Below are 19,156 nucleotides of genomic sequence, written 5' to 3' on the forward strand. Positions count from 1 at the left end.
TTGTCAAATCGATCCCGCTAAAGGGATTTGATCCGTAAGAAGTTATAGTATTTTAATTTTAATTTGGCGCTCTGCAATTTCACCAGATGTTGTCAAATTGATCCCGCTAAAGGGATTGGCGCGTGAAGGGATCACTAAGAGGTTAGAAAAAGCTTATTTCTCTCAAATGTTGTGCACAAATTTGTTTACATCCCTGTTAGTGAGCATTTCTCCATTGCTAAAATAATCCATCCACTTGACAAGTTTGGCATATCAAGAAGCTGATTAAACAGCATGATCATTACACAGGTGCACCTTGTGCTGGGTACAATAAATGGCCACTCTAAAATGTGCAGTTTTGTCACACAATACAATGCCACAGATGCCTTAAGTATTGAAGGAGTGTGCAATTGGCATGCTGACCAGAGCTGTTGTTAGATAATTTAATGATACATTTCCCTACCATAAGCTGCCTCCAATGTAATTTTGGAGAATTTGGCAGTACGTCCAACTGGCAACAGAACCACAGACCACGTGTATGTCAACATTGTGAACAGAGTGCTCCATGGTGGCGGCGGGGTTATGGTAAGAGCAGGCATAAGCTACGAACAAGGAGCACAATTGCATTTTAATGATGACAATTGGAATGCATATAGAAACCGTGACGAGATCCTGAGGTTCATTGTTATGCCCATTTTGAGTTACACAAAGTTGTGTGTTCTCTACTCCGACAAATAATCCACAGACAAAGGGGGAACCTAGTTCTTTTTTTAGTTTGTTTTCTTTGATTAATCTCTTGTCGTTCATTCTTCTTCTTCTCTGGATGGCAGTTGGAAACTAACTTTAAGGTGCATTACCACCACTAAATGGACTGGAGTGCAGGGGTTGGAACCGGTTCAGGGAAAAGAACTGAAAACCACAAAATAATGATATTTTAAGAGGAACAGAACCAGAACCGAGAATGAAAGTGATCTATACTGTTCCAGAACATAACTGTTATTTTAAAAGCATGAGAACATTATTTTTCCAGTCCCACAGCAAACCCTCACATTGTCACTTAGAAACTTATTCCAGTGTCTGCCTGCCTGCAACTTGAAAATCTTTGCCAGTGTGTGTATAGGCTACCTGCGCCTCCCCTCCCTCCGAAGCATAGTATACTCTAGCTACTGACATTACAAGCCTCATTCAGAAATTAGGGAAAGAGATATTGAATTAGAGAAGAATGCATTCACTTTTTCAATGCTAGTTAAGGATACGATTGTTATCACGTTTTATATTGGATTTATTAACTACAAAAAGGTAAGATGTATTTTAATTTTAATTCTGGTGCCACTCTGCGCACACAAGCTTGTTAGCTAGCTAACTTAGCAAGCTCTGGTCTAGATCTCAAACTCTAGATGGCATTATGTGTACTTTAATGGAACTGAGAGTTATGATCAAGGGCTAGCTTTAGTCCAAATGTTAGTTAAGCCAACTCTGAAGGTAAAAGACATTCAAAGTTCCTCCATAGAAGCCACTCCTCCAAAGGTATACTTCTGAGGGCCCAGTTCAGATAATGTATGTCATAACAATAAGATGCCCAGCGCTTCATTCCCAGTGCTCTCATCACCCACAAAGTTTCAGTCGCATCTCTCACTCTACACAACACTTGTCTGTCCAATGACTGTGCATGGCTTGCCCGCACCATAGCAAGCTGCTATATCCATTGGTGAAGTAATTTAATGTTGAGCTAAATGTAAAAAAAAAATTGATTTCAGAGGTTTATAAAGGAACAGAAAGTAAAAATGTAAACCGTTACTGTTTTTAGGTTCGAACCGGTTCAGAACTTAATTTTTTGGGTCGGAACAGCTGAACGGAACTAAAAAAATGGTACTGTTCAGAATGAAACAATTGGAAAATAATTTACTTTCCAACCCCTGCTGGAGTGTGGACCTTGTTTATCTTTCAATCGTCCACATGGGTATATGATTGTAAAAAACAATGAGTAGAAGGGAGAGGTGGGACTTGTAGTGGCTTGTATTCATGGATGCCAAGGTAAGTCAGTCTTCCCCCCAAAAAATTACCAAGAAAAAAACATAAATAATGACTATTTTGACTCTCTGTGTTTCATAATTTTCCTTAAATTCGCAAGAGGCTAATAGAATCTCACCAGAGTAAGCATCCACGCAAGCGTAACAGCATCCCTCTGTCACATTATGTGTTGGCTATCTATCCGATGCTGTCTGGTTAAAAAGAGTGTGACATTGTTGCAAGGGAAGCCAGTGAGTATTTGGCCTCCCTTAGTAAAAAAAGTATAAAATAATAGCCAATCAGCTTTGAGCTAATCTGAAGTAGCTCAAATGTGAATGGTCCTGGCGCAACAACAAAACATTTAAAGGGAAGCCAGTTTGGATTTGGCTTCACTGATATCACATCGAGAGCAGAAACAACTTGAATTGTTGCATTTCGTTGTGTTGTTGTCCTCTGTTGGCTAGCTAGCTAGTTATAATTGTCCCTTTCTAAATTAGCCATTAGTTGAGATAGGGATTTGGACCTGTGGTTTTTCTTAGTTCTCCATACTGGCCAATGATTATAACGGCAATTCTGATACAACCATAAATTGTCCCTGGCCTGAAAGTGTCATATTCGTCGTAATGATGGGACCAAACTGCAGCGGGAACTTGAAACATCTTGTTGTATTTATTAAAGAAATTAACACTGAACAAAAGAACGATGAAAAACAGTCCTGTAAGGTGCTCTGACTATACATGGAACAACTACCCACAAAACCCATGGAAAAACACCCCTACTAAATAGGACCTTCAATTAGAGGCAACGAGGAACAGCTGCCTCCAATTGAAGGTCATTCCAATAAACTAAACATAGAAATATAAGAACTAGACCGAAGATAGAAATATATTAAGATAGAACATAACCCCCGAAACACACAAAACTAACACACCCCTGCCACGTCCTGACCAACTACAATAACAACATGACCTCTTTTCTGGTCAGAACGTGACAATACCCCCCCCAAAGGTGCAGACACCGAATGCACCTTAACCATATGACACAAACAAAAACCCACAACAAAAATCCCAAAACTACAGGGAGGGAAGGGAGGGTGGCCACCGTCACCGACGGTTCCTGTGCAAACAAACCCCCTTCCCCAATACGGAGGTGGCTCTGGTTCTGGCCCTAGTCCCCAACCTAACCTGTCCACCCCTGCTGAAGGCTCAGGGCTAAGGCGTGTCACTGGAGACCTCGGGCTGAGGCGCGTTGCTGGAGACCTCGGGCTGAGGCGCGTCGCTGGAGAACTCGGGCTGAGGCGCGTCTCTGGAGACCTCGGACTGGAGGGCGACTCTGGGAGCTCCGGACTGGAGGGCGACTCTGGGAGCTCCGGACTGGAGGGCGACTCTGGGAGCTCCGGTTCCGGACTGTCGAGCGACTCTGGGAGCTCCGGTTCCGGACTGTCGGGCGACTCTGGGAGCTCCGGTTCCGGACTGTCGGGTGACTCTGGGAGCTCCGGTTCCGGACTGTCGGGCGACTCTGGCTGCGCCGGTTCCGGACTGTTGTAGGGCGACTCTGGCTGCGCCGGTTCCGGACTGTTGTAGGGCGACTCTGGCTGCGCCGGTTCCGGACTGTTGTAGGGTGACTCTGGCTGCGCCGGATCCGGACTGTAGGCCATCTCTGTCGGTCCCGGAATGTAGGCCGTCTCTGTCGGTTCCGGACTGTAGGCCGTCTCTGTCGGTTCCGGACTGTAGGCCGTCTCTGTCGTTTCCGGACTGTAGGCCGTCTCTGTCGGTTCCGGACTGTAGGCCGTCTCTGTCTGAAGCACAGGACGGGGAACTGTCGCCGGAAGCTCTGGACGGGGAACTGTCGCCGGAAGCTCTGGACGGGGAAATGTCGCCGGAAGCTCTGGATGGGGAACTGTCGCCGGAAGCTCTGGATGGGGAACTGTCGCCGGAAGCTCTGGACTGGACAGGCGCATTAAAGGCCTGGTGCGTGGGGCTGGCTTTGGAGGCGCCAGACTAGGGACACACACCTCAAGGCTAGTGTGAGGAGCAGGAACAGGACATTCTAGACTGGGCTGATGCACTGGAGGCCTGGTGCGTGGGACTGGCTTTGGAGGCGCCAGACTAGGGACACGCACCACAGGGCTAGTGCGAGGAGCAGGAACTTGATACATGGGGCCTTGACTACGCACTGGAGATCTAGAGCGCACAACCTGCACAACCCGTTCTGGCTGGATTGTTACCATAGCTCGGCACGGGCGGAGTGCTGGCACAGGGCAAACTGGGCTGTGCTGAGGCATGATGACTGCCGAGCGTATTTCCGCATAGCTCGGTGCCTTCATGATCCGTTGCTCCCCATAATAAGCACGGGGAGTTGGCTCAGATCTACGACCTGACTTAGCCATACTACCCGTGTGCCCCCCCAAACTTCTTTTGGGGCTGCCTCTCGCACTCGCCAAACCCTGCGTATAACGCCTCGTAATGGCGCCGCTCCGCCTTGGCTGCCTCCAGCTCCTCCTTAGGGCGTCGGTACTCCCCAGCCTGGTGCCATGGACCTGCCCCGTCCAAAATTTCCTCCCGTGTCCACAACTCCAGATACCTCTGCTGCTCCTTCCTCCGCTGCTTGGTCCATTGTAGGTGGGTAGTTCTGTCATATTCGTCGTAATGATGGGACCAAACTGCAGCGGGAACATGAAACATCTTCTTGTATTTATTAAAGAAATGAACACTGAACAAAAGAACGACGAAAAACAGTCCTGTAAGGTGCTCTGACTATACATGGAACAACTACCCACAAAACCCATGGAAAAACACCCCTACTAAATAGGACCTTCAATGAGAGGCAACGAGGAACAGCTACCTCCAATTGAAGGTCAGCGCAATAAACTAAACAAAGAAATATAAGATCTAGACCGAACATGGAAATATATTAACATAGAACATAACCCAAAAAACCCAGAAACACACAAAACTAACACACCCCTGCCACCTCCTGACCAACTACAATAACTAAATGACCCTTTTCTGGTCAGGACGTGACAGAAAGGATGGAAGTTCAGTATGTAGCTAGATGTAGAAGGCTAATGTTAATAACTAGATAATGTTGCCCATGCAAGCAAGCATTTTTGTAAGGTAGCCTAGGACAATAAAAAATAAAAGCGTGTACTGTATGACAGAGAGAGACTGTTTCGTTAACATGAAAGAGAGGAGGATGGATGGCATTGCCATTTCTCTGCCAGTAGGGGGAGTTTTTCTACTTGCACACACACGAACATACACACACACACACACACAGAAATCAGAACCATGGACAGCCACATCATATTTAGCGTACGTTAATTGGATTAAATTGTTTTTGGTATCTTTTAGTTGTCACTGTGTTAGACTAAGCACAGGTGATTTGATGATGTTGAAATGTTGATGTTGAAATGGTGCTGGAAAAGTGGAGGCTGCTCCTGTTTTCTTTGCGACTTTCTTTGCGACTCTCTGGTTTTAAATCAATAGTTGTTTAGTAGTCCGAAAATGTCAGAAACATTAACTTGCTTGACCATGCTGTATGCTTTGTGGATTTCACCAGACAGCTGTTGCTGTCCGGTTTTGTGATGAAACAAATGTGTTGTTGAATTTATTCTGCCACTGTGTCTTCTTATGTACAGTGAGGGAGAAAAGTATTTGATCGCCCGCTGATTTTGTACGTTTGCCCACTGACAAAGAAATTATCAGTCTATAATTTTAATGCTAGGTTTATTTGAACAGTGAGAGACAGAATAACAACAAAAAAATTAAGAAAAACGCATGTCAAAATAAGTATTTGACCCCCTCTCAATCAGAAAGATTTCTGGCTCCCAGGTGTCTTTTATACAGGTAACAAGCTGAGATTAGGAGCACACTCTTAAAGGGAGTGCTCCTAATCTCATCTTGTTACCTGTATAAAAGACACCTGTACACAGAAGCAATCAATCAATCAGATTCCAAACTCTCCAATATGGCCAAGACCAAAGAGCTCTCCAAGGCTGTCAGCGACAAGATTGTAGACCTACACAAGGCTGGAATGGGCTACAAGACCATTGCCAAGCAGCTTGGTGAGAAGGTGACAACAGTTGGTGCGATTATTCGCAAATAGAAGAAACACAAAAGAACTGTCAATCTCCCTCGGCCTGGGGCTCCATGCAAGATCTCACCTCGTGGAGTTGCAATGATCATGAGAACGGTGAGGAATCAGCCCAGAACTACACGGGAGGATCTTGTCAATGCTCTCAAGGCAGCTGGGACCATAGTCATCAAGAAAACAATTGGTAACACACTACGCCGTGAAGGACTGAAATCCTGCAGCGCCCGCAAGGTTCCCCTGCTCAAGAAAGCACATATACATGCCCGTCTGAAGTTTGCCAATGAACATCTGAATGACTCAGAGGACAACTGGGTGAAAGTGTTGTGGTCAGATGAGACCAAAATGAAGCTCTTTGACATCAACTCAACTCGCCGTGTTTGGAGGAGGAGGAATGCTGCCTATGACCCCAAGAACACCATCCCCACCGTCAAACATGGAGGTGGAAACATTATGCTTTGGGGGTGTTTTTCTGCTAAGGGGACAGGACAACTTTACCGCATCAAAGGGACGATAGATGGGGCCATGTATCGTCAAATCTTGGGTGAGAACCTCCTTCCCTCAGCCAGGGCATTGAAAATGGGTATTCCAGCATGACAATGACCCAAAATACACGGCCAAGGCAACAAAGGAGTGGCTCAAGAAGAAGCACATTAAGGTCCTGGAGTGGCCTAGGCAGTCTCAAGACCTTAATCCCATAGACAATCTGTGGAGGGAGCTGAAGGTTCGAGTTGCCAAACGTCAGCCTCGAAACCGTAATGACTCGGAGAAGATCTGCAAAGAGGAGTGGGACAAAATCCCTGCTGAGATGTGTGCAAACCTGGTGGCCAACTACAAGAAACGTCTGACCTCTGATTGCCAACAAGGGTTTTGCCACCAAGTACTAAGTCATGTTTTGCAGAGGGGTCAAATACTTATTTCCCTCATTAAAATGCAAATCAATTCATAATATTTTTGGCATGCGTTTTTTTTAATGTTTTTGTTGTTATTCTGTCTCTTACTGTTCAAATAAACCTACCATTAAAATGATAGACTGATAATTTCTTTGTCAGTGGGCAAACGTACAAAATCAGCAGGGGATCAAATACTTTTTTCCCTCACTGTATCATGGTCGCAAGGCATATGAAATAACAGGTTACAGAGCAAACACCAATTATCACAACATATAGGTTGTAATATGGCTTTTTCTTCTAGCTTGGCTTCCCCAGTGATTTTACCCACGCACTGCTACTGGGGACTTGCAGTGCATCAAGTGTCTAAAATAGAACCAAGTTCTATTTTAGCTTCTGGCTATGCAGACGCCCGTTGACGCGCACGAGTGGATAAAAGGGTTTGATAACATGTACTGTATGTTTATTTTTCAATGCTCGTGCCCTCAACACGTGGGCGGTGTAGTCAGCATGTTGGTCACATGCGATATCTCAGACAGCACTGTCCCGATTTTTATGAAACTTGGGTGTAAAATGTGTCTTCCCATAGAGATCCAGCATTTACAAATATATACCAATTGGCCCAAGGTGGGAGCTATAGTATTGAAATGAAATTTGTGATTCACACCTGGAGAGGAGGAGGTGAAGCGAGAGGGATAACTGGACCCAAAATCTTTTTCTCCAGCAGGTGGCGTTTTTTCTTTGGTGCATTACATGGAGTACAGGGTGTGGCTTAGCTAAGAGACTGAATAATTCGTGGGGGATGACATGTTTACTGTTCCCCTCTTAATTTATGTGTTATTCTGTCTCTCTTTTCCACAGGATCTGGGTTCAATGTGTTTGTTTATTTCCAACTTGCTGAAGTCTTCATTCTGATGGCAATCTGTCTGGGATCATACTGTTTCTACAAGAAGAAAACCTGTCCTCAAGAACAAGGTCAGTAATCATGCACTGTACCTTTCAATTAAGGTCTAGCTTTGTTTTAAATGTTTCTCATTTTATTCTGCTTAATTCTCTCTCTCTCTCTCTCTCTCTCTCTCTCTCTCTCTCTCTCTCTCTCTCTCTCTCTCTCTCTCTCTCTCTCTCTCTCTCTCTCTCTCTCTCTCTCTCTCTCTCTCTCTCTCTCTCTGTCTCTCTCTCTCTCTCTCTCTCTCTCTCTCTCTCTCTCTCTCTCTCTCGATGATGGTCAGTAAGCAGAGGAATATGAAGAATCTCAGGTGGATCATGGTGGGACTCAGAGGAGGGTGTTGATGTCCTAAGAGTTGCTGTGGGAATCAACCAGGCTTTGAGATTACCTTATGAAATAATGACTAACGATGATATAATACTGCTTATCACTCTTTTAATCTTGAAACTCAAAGCACGGTAATGTATTTAAACCCCAAAAATGCAATTCTATTCTTTGGACATTTATTTTCTTAATTTCATAATGCTCCTTAAGACCTGCCCTTAACAACATGACTAGTGAATGATCTATGTGATGATGTTTATTTCATGGATTTTAACTCTTGAGTTGTTGTGTTTTAGTGCTTTTTATTTTGTTCATACTGTTACATAAACCAATTAAAAAGTTGTTTTAAAAAAATACATTTTCTTTCATATTATAATGTTACCTTCTTAAGCACAAACAAATTATTATTTTACCAATAGCATACATGACTAATTAATTAGACTGTTAGCATGTTGACATCTGAAAGACTCCTCATTGGCTTGAAGGGGGTCCCTCTAGGCTTTTCTAGTGTTAAGTATCATTTAAAATGTTAAAGGAGTGTAGATTACAGTGTATTGATTGCATTGCAGGGTTGTGATATACAGTAACAGAAATGTTTGAGAGTTGAAATAAACTGGAATAGAGAGAAAATATAAGTACCTTCTATACTTGTGCTTTTCGATTACCAATTTCTATGTTCTATGTTTGTGCTTTTCTATAAACCAATTTCTGTGTTCATGCAAGTGACTGATTGAATGAATCCTCAGTATCTGCAATTTGGCAGTATGCCCAGACCTTGTTTTGAGAACGAATGATATCTCAGTTTCAAGGTCTCTGCTTAGAGAGAAGAAGCCTCGTGAGGTATTATTCTGTCACATGTTATGAACCAGTATTGGTCGGTCACATGAATGAAACAAATGGTAATGATGAATTAATTATGCAAATATAACTTGTCTGTGTATAGCCGTATATAAGACAACTGCTGGGACTGCCCCAGCACAGCTCCTGACAGACATTTACTATGGTGCATTATGTTTGTTGGAACCTCTCCAGCATGCTGACAATAGACAATGATTGATTTAAGATTGACTTTGTGTGCTCCTGCGTAAGAATTTCCACGACATAACCTTTTCAAGAAAGCACAAAGCCCTTTGCTCTTTCATTGTATTAATTAATTGACTTCTAATACATTTTTATATGGTATTGGCTTTACATTTCTTTTTTATATTCTGTTGCCATATATGAATTAGCAATGGCATTAATACATTTTCAAAGTATACGGAAACAAATTGCGTTCGAATACTTTTTCTCATGAAAAATTAAACAGCATGAACCTGTAACACTTTCTTAAAATGAAGGTCACCCTCACAAATCAAATCAAATTGTATTTGTCACATGCTTCGTAAACAACAGGTGTAGACTAACAGTGAAATGCATATGGGCCGTTCCCAACATTGCAGAGAGAAACAAAATAGAGAAATAATTGAAAAGTAAAGTAGCGAGTACCACTTCCTCCCAAATCGGCCCGTACCTCACACGACCTCGGGACCTTTTCCTCACCAACACACTTGACTGTCCTCCCTCGAGCGTATTAGCCGATCGTGCCACCACAAAAGCTAGCTAATGAGCCCATGCAAGCGGGACACTTAATGCTGAGGAGTATGTTTGAAACATCCCCATGTACTACACTGGCACCACACTACCACATCTCTGACCTCTTACCTATAGGTCGTCTCATCGTTGTCGGTGATCAGGCCACCGTACCACAAACTTAATGATGGTGTTTGAGTTGTGGGCGGTCACGCGTGGCCCTTATGTTGAGGGTCAGTGTGGTGTATGTGTTGTTGCCTATCCTTACCACCTGGGAAGGCCCGTCAGGAAGTCCAGGATCCAGTTGCAGAGGGAGGTGTTCAGTGCAAGGGTCCTTAGCTTAGTGATGAGCTTGGAGGGCACCATCGTGTTGAATGCTGAGCTGTGGTCAATGAATAACATTCTCAGGTAGGTGTTCCTTTTGTCCAAGTGGGAAAGGGCAGTGTGGAGTGCAATAGAGATTGCGTCATCTGTGGATCTGTTGTGGTGGTATGCGAATTAGAGTGCGTCCAGGGTGTCTGGGAGGATAGTGTTGATGTGAACCATGACCAGTGCGACAGGGTGATAGTCATTTAGACAGGTTACCTTGGTGTTCTTGGACACAGGGACTATGGTGGTCAGCTTGAAACATGTAGGTATTAAAGACTGGGTCAGGAAGAGGTTGAAAATGTCAGTGAAGACACTTGCGAGCTGTTCAGTGCATGCTCTGATAATGCGTCCTTGTAATCAGTCTGGCCCTGAATGTTAACCTATTTCAAAGGCCTCACTCACATTGCTACGGAACAACAGGTGCTCTTATGCAGGGTTCAGTGTTGCTTGCCTCGAAGCAGAGTATGTAAACGGAGTTGAGCAGTCGAAAATCCTGCTTATTGCTCTGCTAAAAACTGCTCCTCGCAATTGTTTTTAATAAATGCTGCTCCAAATTCGCTCCATTCATTGAAATCACAATTTATTCAACATCTATCTATTGTTGTGATTACCTGGACCCACCATTTGGTTTTGAAGTATTGAAACCAAACCATATGATTTGAATAAAAAGTATTTTAATAAACAACATGAAAAGGTGACTGCGAGAAGCACTCATCATTTCAAATAATCAACATGTTGTATTAACTTTTTCATGCTTGGGTTCCAAATATCATTACTGAGCCGGACAAACTTCTCTTCGATGAAAGCCCAAGCACTTCCCCAGTGTTCTTCCAGATCAAGAATGCAGACATTTGGCCATCTCCAGTCAGAACAGAACTTCAGAACTTGCATGAACTTTCCCCCCCTCTGGCTGGCGCCCACATTGCCTTTGTAGTTTTTTCCTTAGTAATATTACTTTTGAACATGTTTTTCGTTCCTATCAAAGTAACTGCCTTATTACGTTAACATTATAGTTTCTGTATATCATGTTGTCATTTCTACTGTAGCACATCAGATGTAGCTATGTATGGAGCTATCTCTCTCTCTTTCTCCTCAGCCACAGACACAGTGACCACTTGTAATGCTTCTCATAACTCATCCCAGTGTTCTGTGGTTCTGAGTGGAACTCTGGATCTCCAGCTGATGACCAACGCTAGTGGATGTGAAGTGCTGTTTAAAAAGAACCTCACCGACGGTCCCGCACTGACATTCTCACTGAAAAGAAACAAGGTGACCTTTGGGGAAACGAGTGAAAAAAGATCAAAGTTCTTTATCAACAATGGGCAATACCTTGCGGAGATCTACGATTCCAATGGGTTACGTTTGGGAACCAGACGAGTACAACTTGACATTGAAGGCAAGTAACACATATAATACATATTTTATTTTCCCCTGTCTATTAAAATGACCAAATACAAAACAAATGTAATAAGGTGCAGCGGTTCAAAGTAGCCATGATACTGCCAGGGAAACCATCAACATTATGCAGAGATCATACGTACTACTTCCTTAGACCCAGTAACCATTTCCTTAAACGGCTGGAAATACTGTCAGATTGAAACAATTTGTGTAACATAGGTGAATACAAGATGCTGAGACACAGCACATGTGGCAACACTGAAAAATCCACATTCATTTAGGCTTACAAGTGCCTATAGAAGGTCTACACCCCCTTGGATTTCTGCACATTTTATTACAAAGTGAGATTAAAATGGATTTCATTCTAATTTTCTGTCTATGATCTAAACAAAATAAACTGTAATGTCAAAGTGGAAGAAAAATTCTAACATTTTCTTTAAGGAATCCACCCCCAGAAATAAAAAGCAATAAACTCCTGTCAATTTGGTGAAAGCCTATGTTCTATCACTGCGTAAAATAAGAAATGTCCCCATGATTTAACTTCTAAGTGGTCCGTCTTTGAAAGTCAGGAAATTGTGTAGGAACACGTCACAGCTACAGTTGAAGTCGGAAGTTAACATGCACTTAGGTTGGAGTCATTAAAACTTGTTTTTCAACCACTCCACAAATTTCTTGTTAACAAACTATAGTTTTGGCAAGTCGGTTAGGACATCTACTTTGTGCATGACACAAGTAATTTTTCCAACAATTGTTTACAGACAGATTATTTCACTTATAATTCACAGTATCACAATTTTAGTGGGTCAGAAGTTCACATACACTAAGTTGACTGTGCCTTTAAACAGCTTGGAAAATTCCAGAAAATGATGTCATGGCTTTAGATGCTTCTGATAGGCTCATTGACATCATTTGAGTCAATTGGAGGTGTACCTGTGGATGTATTTCAAGGCCTACCTTCAAACTCAGTGCCTCTTTGCTTGACATCATGGGAAAATCAAAAGAAATCAGAAAAAATTGTAGACCTCGACAAGTCTGGTTCATCCTTGGGAGCAATTTCCAAACGCCTGAAGGTACCACGTTCATCTGTACAAACATTAGTATGCAAGTACAAACAGGAAGGAGACACATTCTGTCTCCTAGAGTTGAATGTACTTTGGTGCGAAAAGTACAAATCAATCCCAGAACAACAGCAAAGGACCTTGTGAAGAAGCTGGAGGAAACAGGTACAAAAGTATCTATATCCACTGTAAAATGAGTCCTATATCGACATAACATGAAAGTCCGCTCAGCAAGGAAGAAGCCACTGCTCCAAAACCGCCCCCAAAAAAGACAGACTACGGTTTGCAACTGCACATGGGGACAAAGATCATACTTTTTGGAGAAATGTCATCTGGTCTGATGTAACAAAAATAGATCTGTTTGGCCATAATGACACCATCCCAACCCTCAAGCACGTGGGTGGCAGCATCATGTTGTGGGGTGCTTGCTGCAGGATGGATTAGTGCACTTCACAAAATAGATGGCATCATGAGGTAGTAAAATGATGTGGATATATTGAAGCAACATCTCAAGACATCAGTCAGGAAGTTAAAGCTTGGTCGCAAATGGGTCTTCCAAATGGACAATGACCCCAAGCATACTTCCAAAGTTGTGGCAAAATGGCTTAAGGACAACAAAGTCAAGGTATTGGAGCGGCCGTCACAAAGCCCTTACCTCAATCCTACAGACAATTTGTGGGCAAAACTGAAAAAGCGCCTGCGAGCAAGGAGGCCTACAAACCTGACTCAGTTACACCAGCTCTGTCTGGAGGAATGGGACGAAATTCACCTAACTGATTGTGGGAAGCTTGTGGAAGGCTACCTGAAATGTTTGACCCAAGTTAAATAATTTAAAGGCGATGCTACCAAATACTAATTGAGTATGTAAACTTCTGACCCACTGGGAATGTGATGAAAGAAATAAAAGCTGAAATAAATAATTCTCTCTACTATTATTCTGACATTTCACATTCTTAAAATAAAGTGGTGATCCTAACTGACCTAAGACAGGGAATTCTTACTAGGATTAAATGTCAAGACTTGTGAAAAACTGAGTTTAAATGTATTTGGCTAAGGTGTATGTAAACTTCCGACTTGAACTGTACATCATTCTCATCACTGGAGATTGGGGATAACACAATAGCACATTTCATAACGCTTTTAAAACAGTTACCTGCACACCAGATCACAAAGTCATGACAAAGTATTTATTTTGCTTAAATGTGCCCATTCTAAACAGTGTACCAAATTATCCAACTCGGTTTCTGCTTCAAGTATCATGTCGCAATGCATCCTGTGTGTCTGGAAAACAGATATATTACAGAAAGGAGGTGATAGGAATCCCATTCGGCAATGAATGGAGAAACATCCCACCCAACTGACTGTCGACCCATCGCATTCATGTTTTCATGCTGTGTCACGCGGTAGCTAAACTCATCGTCACGCAATCCCTTCTCAAAGTCAGGGTATGAGCACAGATAGATCCAGTGAAATATCTGTCTCATTGTTCTATCAATGTGAATTATCCGGTTGGAGTTTCCTCTCACTACCAAATATGGTTAGACCAGTGGCCGGCAGTGGGAGAAGATTGAGCTAGATGGATTTTGGCTGACATTCTGCTAATTTTCTCATCAATTAAACATTTGATCTCCATACAGTTTTCTGTTTACAAAACTAGAATCTGTAACAAACACAGTGCACTAAGTTTGGTTGACTTGACTTACCTAATTATTTATAGAGATGACTTTGTTTAGGACAAATGCACTAAATAGTGGGCATTTTCCTAATGAACATGATGCTTATTCAGTAAGGCACAAATGGTCTTCATCCTCTTCTTGACGATAGCTAGCTAACTAGCTTGTCCCAAGTAGATATCTAGCTGGCTAGCTAATTCACAATTTAAAAAACAATTATTGGCTTAAATAGCTAGAAATCGATGTCTTTGCAGGTTGCCACTAGTACTCCTTCTGTGAATCAACTTTTTTTCACGATAAGACACATGTCATCAATAAATACATGTTTTACTGTAAAATGTTCTCTGTGATTTTGTTTAGGGGAGGGGAAGCAACTTAAAAAAATGTAATGTGTGTTATTGTCAAAGATACTGATAACTACTGCAATTTTATGAAGATACAAAGATGAGGCTATGTGCAGCAATCGGCTACAATACTGTCCAGAGCAAGGGAGGAAAGTCCTTTTTCCAGTTTCCAACAGATGTTGAAAGGTATGTAATCAATAACGAGAAGATGCATTTGGAGTGATTATTGAATGGTGAGGCACACGTCGTTGGCCATGTAATCAGTAGTGTGCTGTATCCATGACTACCCGTTAAATCAATCACCAATTTAATGATCACTAATAGATTAAACCAACTTGTTACCAGTAATGAAACAAAACTATAGCTGGGTTTAACACAACTAGCATGAGGCACCATGATTAGCTAACGTTAGTTGACCAATGCGTCCAGCTATATTACATACGAGGCTATCCCAGGGTATGCTGTACAATCAATAGAAGCCATCATTTGTGACACTGAGTCATTGCAAAGTAATTTATCGAGCTGTAGAACACCATTAAGTCCCTCATAAGTTATGGTAAAACATTGCATAGGCAACCACTTATGTTCTGTTGCCCTATGATCAGATTAAATCAGAATACCATAAAATACAGTCTACTATAATTATATGCATCTTCAGAAAATAGACAAACCTCAAAATGTTGCACATTTATTAACGAGAAGTGTATTTTTAAAATGGGATATAATAGTTGTATGTTTGAGAAATTAGAATTATGAGATTTTTGTTATTTTGAATTTGGCGCCCTGCTATTTCACTGGTTGTTGGCGAGTGTGTCCCGCATACCCCAGAGAGGTTAAATTACATATTAGTGTTATTTAACTTTGTTAATCCTAGGAATTAGTGGTTTGTGGTTGATTATTCCTTTAGTCAGTGTCACATGGAATGATGCTGGAGAGACGGAGCAGGTATGGGGAGTAAAACATTAAATAACGGACATTGAACGAGACAGGAACAGCGTCAGCAAACCGGTAACGAACAAAAGACAATCAATGCAGCAGCGGAGAACTGAGCAAGGGAACTGACAAATATAGGGGAGGAAATAAACAGATGAGTGAGTCCAGGTGAGTCCAATTTCACTGATGCGCATGACGAGGGATGGCAGGTGTGCGTAAAGGATGGAAGGAGTGCGTGATGCAGGGCAGCCTAGCGCCCTCAAGCGCCAGGGGGGGAAGAGCGGGAGCAGATATGACAGTACCCCCCCCCCCCCCCCCCCTTGGGGCTCCACCCGGCATCCCACCTGGGCGAACCGGCCGAGACGAGCTCTGAGCAAGTCGGTTGGGGCGTGGGAGCCCAACGAACCGGCAGGAGCGTGAGAGCCTGGCGAGCCGGCTGAGGCATGGAAGCCAGACAATCCGACTGAGGCAAGACACCTGTCGATCCTGCTGCAGCGAGGGAGCCCGATGATCTGGTGGAGAGTGACGTGGGATGGGAAGCTGCCGAGCCAACCGGGGCAAGGAAACCTCTTGAGCCAGCCAGGGTGTGGAAGCCTGTCGAGTTGGCTAGGCATCCCCGGTTCCATCGGTGGCGACCCAGAGCCAATGCCACCATACCAACCGGAACGCCAGTACTCCCCGATGCTTCGTGTAATGGCTGCTGCATTCCGTCACATGGAATGACGCTGGAGAGACGAAGCAGGTACGGGGAGTAAAACATTTAACTTGTTGGGGATAGGGGGCAGTATTTGCACGGCCGGATAAAAAACGTACCCGATTTAATCTGGTTACTACTCCTGCCCAGTAACTAGAATATGCATATAATTGTTTGATTTGGATAGAAAACACCCTAAAGTTTCTAAAACGGTTTGAATGGTGTCTGTGAGTATAACAGAACTCATATGGCAGGCAAAAACCTGAGAAGATTCCTTACAGTAAGTGGCCTGTCTGACCATTCCTTGAGCTTCTTGACTCTGTTTATTGAAGACTGAGGATCTTTGCTGTAACGTGACACTTCCTACGGCTCCCATAGGCTCTTAGAAGGCGGGAAAAAGCTGAATGATGTAATTCCAGCCCCAGGCTGAAACACATTAGCGCTTTTGGCAAGTGCTCTATCAGAGGACAATGGGCTGAGGCGCTTGCACGAGTCGACCCCATGCTTTTATTTTCTTTCGTCTTTTAACCTAAACACAGATTCCCGGTCGGAATATTATCGCTTTTTTACGAGAAAAATGGCATAAAAATTGATTTTAAACAGCGGTTGACATGCTTCGAAGTACAGTAATGGAATATTTAGAAATTCTTTGTCACGAAATGCGTCGTGCTCGTCACCCTTCTTTACCATTCGGATAGTGTCTTGATAGTGTCTTGAACGCACGAAGAAAACAGAGGATATTTGGATATAACTATGGATTATTTGGGACCAAACCAACATTTGTTATTGAAGTAGAAGACCTGGGAGTGCATTCTGACGAAGAACACCAAAGGTAATAACATTTTTCTTATAGTAAATCTGACTTTGGTGAGTGCTAAACTTGGTGGGTGTCTAAATAGCTAGCCCTGTGATGCCGGGCTATCTACTCAGAATATTGCAAAATGTGCTTTCACCGAAAAGCTATTTTAAAATCGGACATATCGAGTGCATAGAGGAGTTCTGTATCTATAATTCTTAAAATAATTGTTATGCTTTTTGTGAACGTTTACTGTGAGTAATTTAGTAAATTTTTTGTAAATTCTCCGGAAGTTGTTGGGGTATGCTAGTTCTGAACGTCACATGCTAATGTAAAAAGCTGGTTTTTGATATAAATATGAACTTGATTGAACAAAACATGCATGCATTGTATAACATAATGTCCTAGGTGTGTCATCTGATGAAGATCATCAAAGGTTAGTGCTGCATTTAGCTGTGGTTTGGGTTTTTGTGACATTATATGCTAGCTTGAAAAATGGGTGTCTGATTATTTCTGGCTGGGTACTCTGCTGACATAATCTAATGTTTTGCTTTCGTTGTAAAGCCTTTTTGAAATCGGACAGTGTGGTTAGATTAACGAGAGTCTTGTCTTTAAAATGGTGTAAAATAGTCATATGTTTGAGAAATTGAAGTAATAGCATTTCTAAGGTATTTGAATCCACAGGATTCCACTGGCTGTTACGTAGCAATATTCTGAGTAGATAGCCCGTCCATCACAGGCTAGCTATTTTGACACCCACCAAGTTTGGTACTCACCCAACTCGGATTTACTATAAGACAAATTGGATTACCTTTGCTGTTCTTCGTCAGAATGCACTCCCAGGACTTCTACTTCAATAACAAATATTGGTTTGGTTCCAAATAATCCATAGTTATATCCAAATAGCAGCGTTTTGTTCGTGCGTTCAAGACATTATCCGAAGGGTAACGAAGGGTGACGCGCCCTGCGCGTATCGTGACAAACAAAATAAAAATATTCCATTACCGTACTTCGAAGCATGTCAAACGCTGTTTAAAATCAATTTTTATGCGATTTTTCTCGTAAAATAGCGATAATATTACGACCGGGAAACCCTGTTTTCGTTCAAAGACTCAAAGTTGAAAATGGAGTCGTCTCGTGCACGCGCGCACCCGTCTCATTGTTCTCAGATCGACCACTTACCAAATGCGCTACTGTTTTTCAGCCAGTAACTGCAGAGTCATGATTCAACGTTCTGGCGCCTTCTGAGAGCCTATGGGAGCCTTAGAAAATGTCACATTACAGCAGAGATCCTTTATTTTGGATAGAGATAACAAAGAAGGCCAAGAAATGGTCAGAGAGGGCGCTTCCTGTTTGGAATCTTCTCAGGTTTTGGCCTGCCAAATGAGTTCTGTTATACTCACAGACACCATTCAAACAGTTTTAGAAACTTTAGGGTGTTTTCTATCCAAAGCTAATAATTATATGCATATTGTAGTTTCTGGGCAGGAGTAATAATCAGATTAAATCGGGTACGTTTTTTATCCGGCCGTGAAAATACTGCCCCCTATCCATAACAGGTTAAAGTAAAGTTACTTGTGTTACTCATCTCTGCTGTCCTGCGCCTGACTCCTCTGCACCGGCTATACCCAGACCACTACAATGATTAAGAAGTTGGAGGTCTTCTCTGTCTGCATTAACAAGAACAACACACAGGTCTTTCCGTTGTTGTATGATTTTGTGTGTGAAAATAATAGTTATATGCATCATTTCAAGCACACCCTTCTCATTGACCTGTGGTAAGTTATTCACAATTCGTGATTAACAAATAAGGTTTTATATGTAAGATGGCTAAATAAAGAGCAAAACTATTTATTATTATTAGATTATTATTTGTGCCCTGGTCCTTCCCACAAGACGGGCTGTGACAAAAACTCATTCTTATGTTTAATAAATGTAGCATATAGTGTTTGTGTGGCAGACTTACAATGATGGCAAAAAAACAGCATTTGAGAGTGCGCTCACCCTGGTGCAAGAGGGGGTACGCAGCTGGAGGTTGAATGTTTGAAGGGGTACGGGACGATAAACGATAAATACCTGAC

The 19,156-nt window shown here is 42.6% G+C and overlaps 1 protein-coding gene across 4 annotated transcripts in view; it reads left to right on the forward strand.

Moving 5' to 3' along the window:
- Nucleotides 1–8,876, forward strand: part of LOC115205385 (uncharacterized) — a 34,951-nt gene extending 26,075 nt beyond the window's left edge. For 3 of the 4 annotated variants that reach the window (XM_029771323.1, XM_029771326.1, XM_029771324.1), the window contains 2 exons: nt 7,833–7,946; nt 8,205–8,876. In XM_029771323.1, coding sequence (XP_029627183.1) covers nt 7,833–7,946; nt 8,205–8,269 — 179 coding nt within the window. In that variant the 3' untranslated portion in view covers nt 8,270–8,876. Of the gene's footprint in view, nt 1–7,832; nt 7,947–8,200 lie in introns of all 4 variants that reach the window. The other variant, XM_029771325.1, reaches the window with a different exon arrangement.
- The last annotated feature ends 10,280 nt before the right edge of the window (nt 8,877–19,156 follow it).

This window comes from Salmo trutta, chromosome 13, assembly GCF_901001165.1.
Source record: "Salmo trutta chromosome 13, fSalTru1.1, whole genome shotgun sequence".
Lineage (NCBI taxonomy): Eukaryota > Metazoa > Chordata > Actinopteri > Salmoniformes > Salmonidae > Salmo > Salmo trutta.